The sequence below is a fragment of the Amphiprion ocellaris genome, chromosome 7 (genome assembly GCF_022539595.1).
Source record: "Amphiprion ocellaris isolate individual 3 ecotype Okinawa chromosome 7, ASM2253959v1, whole genome shotgun sequence".
Taxonomy (NCBI): domain Eukaryota; kingdom Metazoa; phylum Chordata; class Actinopteri; family Pomacentridae; genus Amphiprion; species Amphiprion ocellaris.
Window position 1 is genome coordinate 37,456,109 of NC_072772.1, and position 14,603 is coordinate 37,470,711.

The following is a 14,603-nucleotide window of genomic DNA, read 5'->3' on the forward strand; positions in this document are numbered from 1 at the left end:
TGTCGCCACAAAGAGCACAGGCCTAGGGGAGCCTACCGGCCGGGATGGGAGTTTCGTCTCTGGTTACGTAATCGACGACTGGGGGAAGTGGAAGGGGATCATGTGCCTGGCACCCCTATCCGTGGAGGATGTGGAAGATGTTTATATATTCGGATTTATGATGACAGGCCTGCTGATAATTGGCTTGTTCACTGGCCTGAGCTTCTGGAAAATCAGGAAGACCGCAGACAGAAATGACATCCAAACTCTGCTGGTCTATGCAAACGAACGGATCACGGCTGCCGATGCTCGGTATGACGAACTCAATCGTAAGATGAACTATTTGCTTGGTGTGACTGTTGATTTGAGTCAGGGTCAGGGTTATTTCATCCAAATCTGTTGGTCTGTTTTAGAGTAATGTTGGTGACGGACGGACGAACAGACGGACGGACGGACGGATGTACAGACAGACGGACAGACAGACAGATGTATGCCGATCGTCACATAACTCCACTGCGTTCAATGCTATTCTCTATGGAGGACTAAAAGTGCCAAAATTAAATAAATAAATACATCATTAAATAATTAATTAAATATGTCATTAATTAATTAAAATTGGAATTAAATATTTCATTAATTAATTAAAATTGGAATTAAATATGTCATTAATTAATTAAAATTGGAATTAAATACTTAAATGTGTTATTAAATAAATATATCATTAAATAATTAAATATGTCATTAATTAATTAAAATTGGCATTAAATATGTCATTAATTAATTAAAATTGGAATTAAATACATAAATGTGTTATTAAATATGTCATTAATTTATTAAAATACCAATTCATTTTAAGTAAAAAACATATTTCATTATTTCACTATTTAATTAATTATTTCATGGTCCTTGTGTTGCAGTGGATCATGAATTTATTTTATCTGTCAACCTCGCCCGTCAAAGTCGGTGGGCGGATCCTAACACCTGATTGGTTACCCTGCACATCAAGTCAAGGCAAATCGATTCCAGATAATGGATTGACGCAGAGCTTGTGAACACATTCCGATACACTGGGTGGCGCTATTCACCTCTACGTTGGTTTGGATACTCAATAAAACAAAACTTTATTAGCAACCGCTAAAGACTCGGTCCTCTTTCCCAAATGTTGATACATGCGGTGCAAGACAAATTTTCCTTTAGCATTTCCTTTAGCATCTACTCGGCGCGCCACGGCTCGTCTCGGTTTAGTTGTTTTTCCATTACATTGAGAACCACCTCATCGTGGGTGGAGTCGTCATAGCACGGCGGTCCGAAAGTCCCTTACCGTCATTTCTGTGCGACACAAACGCAATGCAACAATGTACATGGAGGCGATAGTACACCTGCTGCTCGGTCTGTGGCTTTCTGTCAGATTCAGAGTAATAGAAGAGTCGGAGAAAGTTGAGAGCGGCGAGTCGAAACACTGAGGAGACACACAGGAGAGTTTGGGAGGCGATGCAGCAGTATCAAGCCGAAGACAAGAGGATATGAACGAGATGACATATGAGGGTAAGCTAATGCTAGTTCGCTAGCTATCGTGTATCAGTCCTGTGAACGACTCTGTAATGGCTGCAGTTTATCGCTATTAGGTATTAAAATATGTATGCTGTGTATGTGTTTCAGATGCTCTCTGATGAGACTTCATGGGATTTACCTGAAGCAGCAGCACATGAGCCTGCAGTGGCACAAGGTGTAGAGGAGGAGGACAGAGATGTACAGGATGCACTGATGCACTACGTGTCATGCAAAGTTATTCTTCTTGTTATACTTCTGTTTTTCGGTCCCCGGACCGCTATTGTTTTCTTTAATGCAATTCTGACAATAAACTTTTGTAGATGTGTCTATGCTATTGTTTGTTTGTGAAGGTTAGCAAGATTAAATAAAAAATTAAACGCCAAAACATTAAAACAGCTGTTTTAAGAAAATTACAGTTTGATAAATCAGTATTGCTTTGGTGTAATTCAGTCACCGGAATTATGAACCATAAAGGAGTTTGTGTTAAAACATGTTAAATCCCATTAAACACAAATACATTATTAGGGAATATAGAATTGTTTGGTTCAGACTGTTGACTCTTTTTCTACCAGTGTCTTAACAGACAAAATGAGAAGTTGTGATGCAATCACATAAGTCACAAAATAGTTTATTAGTCAGCAGCAAAATCAAAACTATTTACAATGTGCAAAGTACAAACTGTGGTGGGCCTGTCCTACAGTGGAGGGCTAAAAGTAAAACTATATACAACTACAGGTGCTGGTCATATAATTAGAATATCATGAAAAAAGTTGTTCATTATTTCAGTAATTCCATTGAAAAAGTGAAACTTGTATATTATACTCATTCATTACACAGAGACCGATATATTTCAAATGTTTATTTCTCTTAACTTTGATTATACCTGAATACTAACAAAAATCTCAAATTTGGTATCTCTGAAAATTAGAATATTGTAGAAAGGTTCAATATTGAAGACACCTCTAATCAGCTAATTAACTCACAACACCTGCAAAGGCCTTTAAATGGTCTCTCAGTCTAGTTCTGTAGGCTACACAATCATGGGGAAGACTGCTGACGTGACAGTTGTCCAAAAGACGAGCTTTTTCATGATATTCTAATTATATGACCAGCATTTGTAAATCTCAAGTCTATGGGAGGTGGACTCGCTCACACTCGCCGGCTGCCCACTGCCTACCCAGCTACCCCAGCTACCCCAGCACACCCAGGAATGACTGGTTGAAGGCAGTATTCTGGGCCATCTCCTCCCGCTGCAAGGCAGCTTCATTCTCTCTTGCCTCGCTGAGGAGCAACCAGATGTTCTCATCATGCTGGGCATGACTCCACTCCTCCTCAGCCTGCATCTCCACAAGTACGCTAGGAAGGTCCAATTTTCTGTTGCCCCTTTTCCTCTTGCCTAGACCAAAGACAGAAAAGTGATCAGAGTCAGCTTTAATGGCCAAGTAAGTACACAATATACACGGAATTTGGTTTCGGCTGTTGGTGTCATCCTAGGAATATGGAAGAGAATAATAAAAAATAAACAATAGAAAGAGGAACAGGGAGGAAAAAGAAATAGTAAAATAGAACACAATATAAACAGAAATGTACAGCTAGACTGGAATGTATGAACACATTAGCAAAATGGTAATTGCTATAAACACAGTAGTGGTGATTTTTGTGTACAGGGCTCTGTAGTCCAAATGTCCAGGGTGAGTGGGGTCTCTGATGATGTTTTCTGCAGTCCGTACTATGGGCTGTAGTCTGTTTCTGTCCTGCTGTGTGGTTGATCCAGAGGTGCACAGGACAGATCGGATGACTGCAGTGTAGAACTGGATCAACAGCTCCTGTGGCAGGCCATGTCTCCTCAGCTGTTGTAGGAAATACATCCTCTGCTGAGCCTTTTTCAGGAGGTCCTGAGAGATTGTAGTCCCCAGGAGCTAGAAGGACTCCACAGCTATGATGTGATGTGTTTAGCCACCCGTCCATCCATTTTCAATCATGATCATGTCTTTGATACTTTAATAAACTTCTGGCACTCTTCGCTTTAACCAAAGCACAAGCAGTAACTCCTCCACCACAAACAAAAACGACGTGGTGTGAACTTCACTTCATCCTGTGCACATTTTGGAGTTGGTAAGAACAGCTGTGTTTTCTCATTTTTATGTATATTTTCATTCAGTTTCACAGCTACCTAGTGACTATAAGAAGAATGGTTGCAATACTACACTGCACCAGAACGTAAATTAATTAGAGTGACTTACTTGTTAAGTCAATGGAAAATAAATGCAGCTGCATGTGTTCTGTTTATGTATCACTGTAGCTACATGTAGCTTTCATCAGGTGTTCCTGAGCTGGCTGCTGCACAGTTTGCATTTACACCTGCCTCAATTCTTGGTCGTTGGTCTCACTGTTCTGATCATGCTTGCAGGCATTTACACCTGTAGTAATAATAATAATGCGAAAATCAACCATGCTCTCTGTTTACCGTGTCTTACCGGTGATAAGACGTTGCTGTGACGTGCTGGTGTCGGTGTCCGAGCTGGTGCTGGAGAGGAGCTGCTGCTGGTGGTGGAGAGGAGACAGGGCAGCCGGGGGCTCCGCGACGGAGGTGGAGTAGGCTTCGCATGTGGAAAGGGATTCTTGAACAGAAATAAACACTCACTCTAAGTACAAGAAAAACACGGCATGCTGACTGAAGTATTAGCTTCTGAGAGCTAAACGTTAGAAACAGCAGCACGAAATACAAGCAGAGCACGGAGTTAGCGCCGATGGCTAACTAGCTATCTTATTGTCTGCTACAGGAGACAACGACGTTACTTTCTAAAAATACTTGTTTGCCTAAAAGAAGCTTGCCACCAATGGAATAAATGATGTATAAGTTTCTTGAAGTCACAAAACACTCACCGTCCTCGAACGTCTCCAACAATGCAGCGGCTGAGTCTCCCTCCTGTTGCTCGCCGGTGCGGTGCCAGTAAATAGCTTCCATTAAACCTCTTCCAACACCTCCTGGTTGACCCACGCCGGCCGTTGTGGTCCTGGGTGGACCGATAGTCACTTTTGAGCTTTTTCAGCTTCTCCCTACACTGCTTCTGTTCTCTTTATATACAGTCTACTGTATATGTGAGCGGCCATCCGCTCAGAGACCTCCTGATAAACTTTCTCCGTCCAGCTCTCTCTGTATTCTTTGGTCCGCCACCAAAGACAAAGTCTCGACCTCTTCATTCACCCACGGTACAGGTCTGGCTGTCACATTAAAATTATGAAGAACAGAGAGTTTCGTGAAGAGCAATGCACACCGTCGCTGTTTACAGTCATTTTTTAATGCAGGATTTTGTTTTCGTGCTGAAGTTGCTCTGTGTCGTCACTCCCTGCCCAATCAGTGGCCTGCACTATGTAAACGCCACATTATCGGCTCATCTCAGCTCGCTGGGAACCTCAGCCGAGAAGGTGCTGAAAATTAGTCCGTATGGAAACGCTCGCAAAGATGAGACGAGCCGTACCGTGCCGAGTAGATGCTTGTGGAATCGCGGCTAAACAAAGACGAGCGGAGCCGTGCCGCGCCGAGTAGGTCCTAAAGGAAAAGCGCTCGACACTCCGAGCATCGCTGCAATTTGACAGGCTGGTAATCCACAAAGAACGTGATGTTCCAGAACTTCCCTCGGTATGCCAAACGCCCTGGTCCCTGTGTGTGCTCCTGTTGCACCCTGGTACCAGAAAACCGGCGGAGTACTTCCTCTAAATTTGCAGTCACTCTACGGTCAACATCTTGGTCGGAAAGTGCGGAAATAACTTCAACAACTTCAATAAATTCCTCTGCTTTACACGCTACATGCTCGCGGTCAGCAGGTCCTGCTTCCACATACTCTGCAAGGTCTAAAATATCTCTCACCAACTCTCTAGAAAGTTCACAGCTACTCTCCCTCAACACAGCCTCCATGTTTAGAAAGACTTCTACTTCCGGTTTCAAGGCAGACAAAAGCAGTGGATTAGACGAGATTCACGTTAGTCCCGCCCACGGACTTTGACGGGCGAGGTTGACAGATAAAATTAATTCATGATCCACTGCAACACAAGGACCATGAAATAATTAATTAAATCGTGAAATAATGAAATATGTTTTTTACTTAAAATAATTGTTATTTTAATAAATTAATGACATATTTAATAACACATTTATGTATTTAATTCCAATTTTAATTAATTAATGACATATTTAATTCCAATTTTAACTAATTAATGACATATTTAATTATTTAATGATATATTTATTTAATAACACATTTAAGTATTTAATTCCAATTTTAATTAATTAATGACATATTTAATTCCAATTTTAATTAATTAATGAAATATTTAATTCCAATTTTAATTAATTAATGACATATTTAATTAATTATTTAATGATGTATTTATTTATTTAATTTTGGCACTTTTAGTCCTCCATAATTCTCCTTGTTAAACAAAGCTTTATATTAGTTTATATTTAACGACCCTGGTCCCCAAAGGAATAGCAGGGACCCAAATGTGGCTTTAATTAGTGTGTGTTTTTGTGTGTGTGATGTGTGTATTGTGTTGTGTGTGTGTGTGCGTTTATTGTTTTTTTTTGTGTTGTAATGTGTGTGTTTGTGTGTGTATTGTATTATGTGCGTGTGTGTATTGTGTTGTGTTGTGCTGTAACGTGTGTGTGTGTATTTCAGTCTTCCTGGTTCAGTTGTGTGTGTGTATAGTGTCTGAGTGTGTATATATTTTGTGTTTTGTGTGTGTGTGTGTGTGTGTGTGTGTGTGTGTGTGTGTGTGTGTGTGTGTGTGTGTTTTCGGCCTTCCTGGTTCAGTTGTGTGTCTGTGTGTGTGTATATATTGTGTGTATTGTGTGTCTGTGTATTTTTTCCGGTCTTCCTGGTTCAGTTGTGTGTCTGTGTGTGCTTGTGTGTCCGCTCTCCTCCTCTCCTGTCGTCGCTTTAAAGACTCTAACTCGTCATGTCGGTGAACTAGCGGCCGTTGGTGAAGCTGCTGGTTAGTGTTGGTTAACTAGCGGAGAGTTAGCACAGTGCTAGCTGTAGCAGCGCTGTCACTAACCAGGTAAGACGACTCGTTCTCTGGATAATCGAGCCGGTCAGATGTCGGCTAACTTGTTAACTCGGTTAGTTTAACCCGGTCTAAGTGTCCCCGCTGTTGTCTTCCTTGATGGTTTCTGTTTGTTTCCTTCTTTAAACTTTACTAACTAGCCGAGTGTTAGCTTAGCTTGTAGCCTGCTAGCAGCCGCGGGTACTTTCCGGGCTCCCTGCGCCGAACTCCTTTAACATCCAGTTGGATTTAACGGTTTTTGGCTCACCGCTGGATAAACTACCCGGATAAAACACAAATTATGATTTATTCAGGTTTATGTGGGGACATGTTGTCATTCGGATCGTAGTTCTGACAAAACTGTGTTTATTTTCAGTGCTTAAATACTTCACTAACGTTACAGCCAAGTTAGTCTGAGCTTTTATTATTTATATTTTGTAGCTGATAATTCATTAAATCTGAGTCCTGCGTGGTGATAAATGACGCCGAATTAATCAGAACATCTTAATAATGTGTTGAAATCTGTTTAAGCAGCTATTTTCCATTATAAATGGCACTAACGAGGCAGGAACATAAAAGTTTCAGTTTTTCCTACGTAGTTTGGTTTACAGTCATTAGGTGCAAAACGAAAGTAGTTAAGATGGTATATTAAAACTAACAACGCAGCAGTGCGACGATATTTTAATAAATGAAACTTTCTGAAGTTACAGAAAAAATCTCTGTCTGTAAAATGTAGTGAAATATTTTCAGATTAGAGAGTTTGGGCTGCGATTTGCCGACAGAAGCAAAACCCCGTTAACAAATGTCTGAATTTAAAGAAACTAGGTAAAGTAAATATTAAACAGCTGCTTCTCCCGAAGACTGAACAATTTTATTGCTTTGTAAAGACTCACGTGTCTGTTCGGATAATATTTAACATTAAAAACACGTGCAGCTGAGTTTCACCAAGTTGTGTTTATTAAAGGACGATTTAGGCGTTTTAATAACTGATTATTTCTTAAATCCGAGTTCTGCTTTGTGAAATATGGCACCGAATATTGTCAAATACTTCATTAATATGTATAAATATATTTTAAATTTAATGTAGATCATAGTCCGCTGTAAATTAAATAATGTGAGATTTTTACCGCAGAGTTTGGTTTGTGCAGCTCGGAGCATTAGTACACAGACTGTAGGTCAGTGGAGGCAACAGAACCTCATTCAAAAAACGATTGATTTAAGAAAAACATAAACCATTCACTGGCAGTGTGTACTGTTTCGTAGTACTCCTAGCTTGTACTTGTGTGTACTTCCAGGTATGTTTGCGTCCTGCTGTAACTGGTTGTGTGTCGAGGCTGAGCAGCCTGATGAGGACCACAGACCTCCTCAGTCTTACACCAACTCAGCCTTCAGCAGTCAGCCGTCTCCTCCTCCACGTGAACACACCTGTAAGGCCTGTGGGGGGCCCTTCGACACACCTGCCAAGAAGGTAACTCTGCCCACTTGCCGCCTGCTTTCTACAGGTACAAGAGGTGGACATCATCCTGAACCTGACAGTATCAGACCCACCTTTACTCAGTTCTGACCTCAGGTGAGATCCACCTGGAGGACCACTGACCAGGTGTCAGCTGGTTCCTCAGGTGTTCGTCACCTACAGGTTCAATCAGATGAACATGTTAGAACTGAACCCAGTTTACAGCAGTGATTCACAGGACAGGTGAGGCTTCTCTCACCTCTCTCTCACCTGTCTCTCTCTCACCTGTCTCTCTCACTTGTCTCTCTCTCACCTGTCTGTTTCACCTGTCTGTCTCATGTGTCTCTCTCACCTGTCTCTCTGTCCACCTGTCTCTCCACCTGTCTCTCTGCTCGTTTGCCTCACCTGTCTCTGTCTCTGTCTTACCTGCCTGTCTCACCTGTCTGTCTCTCTCTCACCTGTCTGTGCCTCACCTGTCTGTCTCTCATCTGTCTCTCACCTGTCTCTCCACCTGTCTCACCTGTCTCCTTCTCTCTCTCTCTCACCTGTCTGTCAGCACATATGTGTCGACTGTAAGAAGAATTACTGCAGCCGTTGCTCCGCCCAGCTGGAGCCCCGCCCCCGCCTTTGCCACACCTGTCAGCGTTTCTACGGCAACCTGCTGGAGCGGGCGGAGCTTATGAAGCTGAAGGTGAAGGAGCTGCGGGACTACCTGCACCTCCATGAGGTGTCCACACACCTGTGCAGAGAGAAGGTGAGCCAATCAGGAGGGCGTGTCAACGTCTCACCTGTTCAGGTGAGGTAACCTGTGTTCTGTGCTGCAGGAGGAACTGGTGGAGCTGGTGCTCAGTCAGCAGTCCTCACCGTCCAGCGGCTCCGCCCCCGAGACCCCGACCATCGACCCCCCCTCCATGACCTCAGACACACCTGACCTAACACCTGACCCCCCCACACCAACCCCCGACCCCCCCGCTGCACAGCCTGAAGCCCCGCCCACAGAGACCGCCGCCCCCGAGCCCGAGGTTCAGGACGAGGACCAGGTAACCCGGAGCAGGAGGTTTTGATCAGAGGTACTGATCAGTGATCGGTTCTGGATCAGAGTCTGGATCCATTGGATCCTGGAAATGACCCTGATCCTGAAATCAGCTGGAGGTTCCGATGGGTCTCATGACCAGAACTGGTGATCAGGAACCCATTCTGGATCCAGGATTCAATTAGGAGTCTGTGATCCAGATTTGAGTTCGTTTGAGTCCAGATTCTAAAGTCTGAATCTGAATTCTAAAGTTTTAATCTGGATTCTACTGTTTTAATCTGGATTCTAAAGTTTTAATCTGGATTCTAAAGTTTTAATCTGGATTCTAAAGTTTTAATCTGGATTCTAAAGTTTTAATCTGGATTCTAAAGTTTTAATCTGGATTCTAAAGTTTTAATCTGGATTCTAAAGTTTAAATCTGTTTTTTGTGAATCCTGTTAATTCATTGGTTCTGGACCCATACCTGATGCGGTTCCTCTTGTCCCCCCGGTCCAGACCTCGAACCCTGAGGAGGTTCCGGTTCTGGGGCGCCGGGCGTCACTGTCCGATCTGAGCGGGGTGGACGACATCGAGCAGCTCAGCGTCCGGCAGCTGAAGGAGATCCTGGCCAGGAACTTTGTGAACTATAAGGGCTGCTGCGAGAAGTGGGAGCTGATGGAGCGGGTGACCCGGCTGTACCAGGACCAGCAGAACCTGCTGGGTAAGTCCGGGTCCTGGTCCTGGTTCTGAAGGGAACCGTCTGTAGCGGTCTGGATTTAATGATCTGAGGTGTCGCCTCTCTTCTTCTGGTGATTTTCTGCTGAAACGGTTTTAGTTTGACTCCCGAAACCCTGAAGTCAGTTTGATGATGTTGATCAGAAGCATCATAAACATCAGAAAACATTAAAAAAACATTAGAAAACATCAGAAACATCATAATCAGAAAACATTAAAAAAAAAAACATTAGCAAACATCAGAAAACATTAAACATTAGAAAACATCAGAAACCTCGGAAAACATCAGAAAACAGAAAAAAAAATCAGAAAACGCCAGAAAACACAAAAACAAAAACCATCAGAAAACATCAGAAACAAAATCAGAAAACATTAAAAAAACACATCAGAGACAACAGAAAAGAGCTGCAGACTTGAATTCTACCTTATGCAAGTGAGCTGCATTCTGATCATTTACATCCTTTTAGAGCAGTGGTTCTTAACCTTGTTGGAGATACTGAACCCCACCACTTTCATATGCACATTCACCGAACCCTTCTTTATTGAAAAATAAAATATGATTTTTTTCAAATTCAGGACATAGTTATAGGTTTTACTGGTGCACAAAATGAACCGTGCATTAACATCACTTGTGTTCTTGTATTCCCCATCTCCATGCAGCTTAAGGAAGTGTTCCTTTAGTTTTGCTGGTGCTAGACTACAATTGCTTAACTTGGCATTGCAAATCATGCAGATAGGACGCTGACTCCCATCACGTTCCGTTATACATGTGAATCCATATTCGTCCAACCACTTTCTTTTTTTGCTCAACATAGTATGGATTAAAATATTAAGAAAGAAATCACACAACGTACCATCATGACAGTCACAAGTCGACTACTGAGAACACCAAATTCCCTGCAGCCAGTGATGGCCAAGCAGGGCGTGTCATCACCAATCATATGAGTCAGGTGTGTCTTGACCTCCGTCGAACCCCTGAGACTGACTCACCGAACCCCTAGGGTTCGATCGAACCCAGGTTAAGAACCACTGGTTTAGACGTTAACCTGTTAGTTGGTGTTTCAGCTGAACGGCGCCCCCCGGTGGACTGATTCACATTCATGTTTTATTAAATGCTTTATTACTCCACCAAGGAATGGCGGAGTTATGTGACGATCGGCGTACGTTTGTCTGTGAATCTGTCTGTCTGTCTGTGTGAAACATTAGTGAAAAACGGAGCAACAGATTTGGATGAAATTTTCAGCGAAGATCAGAAATGACACAAGGACCAAGTGATTAGATTTTGGCAGTGATGCAGCTTATAGTCTGGATCTACAGCTTTGTTAAAGATTTCCCATTGGGAGATATAGCAGCCGGCACGATGTCGCTGTAACCATGATGTGAACACTGTGTCAGTTCCCTGCTGACGATCACATGATTGCATCCTACTACAAACTGACTGTGATTTATCAGCTGGAAATCATACAAGGAACAAATGATTAAACTGTGGGCTGTTTCTGAGTCCCATCAATTCCTGCCATCCGCTACATATTTAGGTCACGTATGTAGCAAACCCCAGCCAGACACGTTAAGTTCAGCCGTCAGCCTTATTTTGAACACAAATCCACCTTCCTGTACTTCACTCATTCCTTCACAGTAAGAGCTTGTCTCCATTGCAGCTGCTTCTAAGTTTAGACACATCCTTTGCTAGACAGCAACACCTGGAACCGTTTTCTGTCATCTTTATTTAAATTTTCTGACTTTTCGGCAGCGTCTTCGTCATCTCAAGAAACCGCTTCTTAGATAAACACTTCCTGTACCGCTGGAATGGTGACAAAATAAAAGCCCGCAACATTAAAAATATGCCTTCAAAATAAAAGCATGGAGGGAACGGTTATTTTAACACTAGCAAAACAAAGGTTTGCCAAAAGTGATGAACTGATCAACAGACTTTTATAAGAGTAATTTACATGCAATTTTTTATCCATACATAACATGCACATGCATAACACATGCCTGTGCTCAGCGCAAGGTCATTTTTTTATTAAAGATTTCATCCGTCAGAACTGATACGTCAATTGAACAGCCTTGGAGGAGGACTGCGCTCTCTGAGTGCTTTTCTAGTTTTAGCGTGTGTTGATTATTGATTACTGATTACTGTTTCCAATAATCAGTTTGTTTCCTGTTGCAACTGAGCCTTGTTTGCGTAACTGTTGTGGGCTGATTATTGATTATTTATTATTGTTTATTGATTATCGATTCTTATTTCCACTTATCAGTCTGTTTTCTGTTGCAGCTAAGCCTTGTTTTAGTAGCTATTGTGGGTTGATTATTGGTTAGTGATTATTGATTCTTATTTCCACTAATCAGTCTGTTTCCTGTTGCAGCTGCCAACGCTGTGAACGCTGCAGGTGAGTTTCTGTCGCTGATCTATTTCAAACGGACCAGTGACAGACGGAACATAACTGGTGTTGACGTTCTGGTCCAGAGTCCGGAGGTGTCGGTCCCAGTCCGGAGGAGAACCTCTGCAGGATCTGCATGGACTCGCCCATCGACTGCGTCCTGCTGGAGTGCGGTCACATGATCACCTGCACCAAGTGTGGCAAGAGGATGAGCGAGTGTCCCATCTGCCGGCAGTACGTGATCCGGGCCGTGCACGTGTTCCGGTCCTGATCGCAGGTGAGCCAGAACCAGCAGAACCAGGTAGTGAACAGAAGAGCTAAATGTCCTGGAAATTAGAAATACTGTTAAAAAGCTGATTTAAAGTTAGAGAAGAAACGTTTTTATCTTTGGATCAGACAGAACTTTATTCATGTGTTTCTGACATTTCACTGAATAATCTTATTTATAGATTATTAGAACATATTTCTGTAGTTTAGTTAAAAAAAACTGTCGACATTTATATAAAAACCAGCAGCATTTATATGAATAATACTATTCACACTTTAATGTCTTCCTGTTAGATTCAGATTTTATTCATCTTTTTTTCTGATATTATAAATATTTCCTGAAATTTAAATCTTTTAAATATCTTTTAGAGATTTTATAAATATTTTTATGGGTTAGGGTTAGGGTTAGGGTTAGGGTTAGGGGTTAGGGTTAGGGTTTAGGGTTCAATTTTTTTTTTTTGTTGGATATTTTAATAATATTTTACTGATAATTTATGTTTTATGAAGATTATCTTTTTAATATTTAAAACATGTTTAAGATTTATTTTTTGATATTTTACTGCTAATATTAACTTTTCATTCATAATATTTTTGTCAAGAATTTTGAAAATCGTGTTTTTAGATATTTTAAATATATTTGTGATTTCATTAATATTTCTCACATTTTAAAATAAGTAATTTAGATATTTAAAATGTTTTCAAGAGTTTTTTAAAAAATATAATTTTTCTTTTTGTTATATTTCTATATTAAAATGTCTTTCATAGATTTTTACCAGGACTATTTCAGATATTTTAGTATTCTCAGAAATGTAGTTTCTTAAAGAGATTTTTACAGGTTTCTGTTCACTAATTTATTTCTATTTCTATTTTACAGATATTTTAGATAAAAAAATATATATATATATTTTTATTGTTATATATAATTCCTACGTTTTGGTGATCCTACAGATTAAAATGTCCCTGATTTTTACAAAGATTATTTCAGATATGTGAATATATTCCGAAATGTTTTACAGTTTTTCTGTTAATTTACTAGTTTTTCTCAGATTTCTGACTTCTATTACCAAGATCTTTTCAGATATTTGAACATTTCTGTTAATTTACTAGTTTTTGTCATATTTCTGGCTTCTATTTATATTTTACAGATATTTTCATTTTTTATTTTTAGATATTTTAAATATTTTTAGATTCATATTTTTTATATAATATTAATAGTGATTGTGCTGATATTTAGATTTGTCTTTAGGTATTTTAAATGTTTTTAGATTCCTAATATTTTATGTAATATTAATAATCATTGTACTGATATTCTTTCAGTCATTTTGAGGTTTTTTTTGTATTTGACAGATATTTTTTGGAGGTTTTGTAGATCTTTGGGATTAATTTATCTCCTCCTGTAGGTCAGTGGTGTAAAACGAGCCCTGTTGCTTTTATTTTGGTGGGAAGCAGCAGAATCTGCAGGTTTGGAAAATCAGCCCTGCTGCTTATATTTTGGCGGGAAGCAGCAGAATCATCAGGTTTTTAATATGAGGCCTGCTGCTTTTATTTTGGCGGGAAGCAGCAGAATCAGCAGGTTTGTAAAATCAGCCTTGCTGCTTTTATTTTGGCGGAAAGATGCAGAATCTGCTGGTTTGTAAACGAGCCCTGCTGCTTTTATTTTGGCGGGAAGCAGCAGATCAGCTATTTTGTCTGTTTTCGGTGCTGCAGGTCCCACTTCCTGCTCAGCAGTGACCCTCCTGATCTGGTCCTTCACCTCCCAGAACCAGGACCTCAGACCCACCAGCAGCCAGCCGTGCCTTCAGCAGCTCCACATCGACCAAAGACTGACACCTGCACAGGTGAGGGGGAGGAGCCTGTCAGCTGTCTCCAACCTGCAGCCAGGCGGCGCTGCAGAGAGACTAAAGAACTCCACTTCCCAACATGCAACACTCACAAATCCAAGAACCAATACAGAACCGGACTGGAACTGAGGCGCTTTAGTCCCATCGATCACACTGATTAATGATCGCTGATTATTGGTCACTGATTATTGATCACTGATTACTGATCGCTGATTACTGATTATTGATCAGAGATAAATGGAACACTGATTGTTTTTTCACTGAAATATAAAAAAAACAACACATTTATTTTAGAATTTAAAACACTGATTGTCTAATAAATTGAATCCTTTGGTTGA

The 14,603-nt window shown here is 40.9% G+C and overlaps 1 protein-coding gene and 1 long non-coding RNA gene across 2 annotated transcripts; both read left to right on the forward strand.

Annotated features, from left to right (window-relative positions):
* Positions 1–536: 536 nt before the first annotated feature.
* LOC129349285 (uncharacterized) lies at positions 537–1,859 on the forward strand. Its single transcript, XR_008602233.1, has 2 exons — positions 537–1,524; positions 1,639–1,859. It is a non-coding gene; the product is annotated as an uncharacterized LOC129349285 (long non-coding RNA).
* Positions 1,860–6,315: 4,456 nt separating this feature from the next.
* On the forward strand, positions 6,316–14,603 carry rffl (ring finger and FYVE-like domain containing E3 ubiquitin protein ligase). Its single transcript, XM_023280777.3, has 8 exons — positions 6,316–6,591; positions 7,872–8,044; positions 8,586–8,783; positions 8,854–9,069; positions 9,558–9,762; positions 12,143–12,166; positions 12,244–12,434; positions 14,132–14,603. The coding sequence occupies exons 2-7, from the start codon at positions 7,874–7,876 to the stop codon at positions 12,426–12,428; spliced, it is 999 nt and encodes a 332-aa protein (XP_023136545.2). The 5' UTR covers positions 6,316–6,591; positions 7,872–7,873; the 3' UTR covers positions 12,429–12,434; positions 14,132–14,603.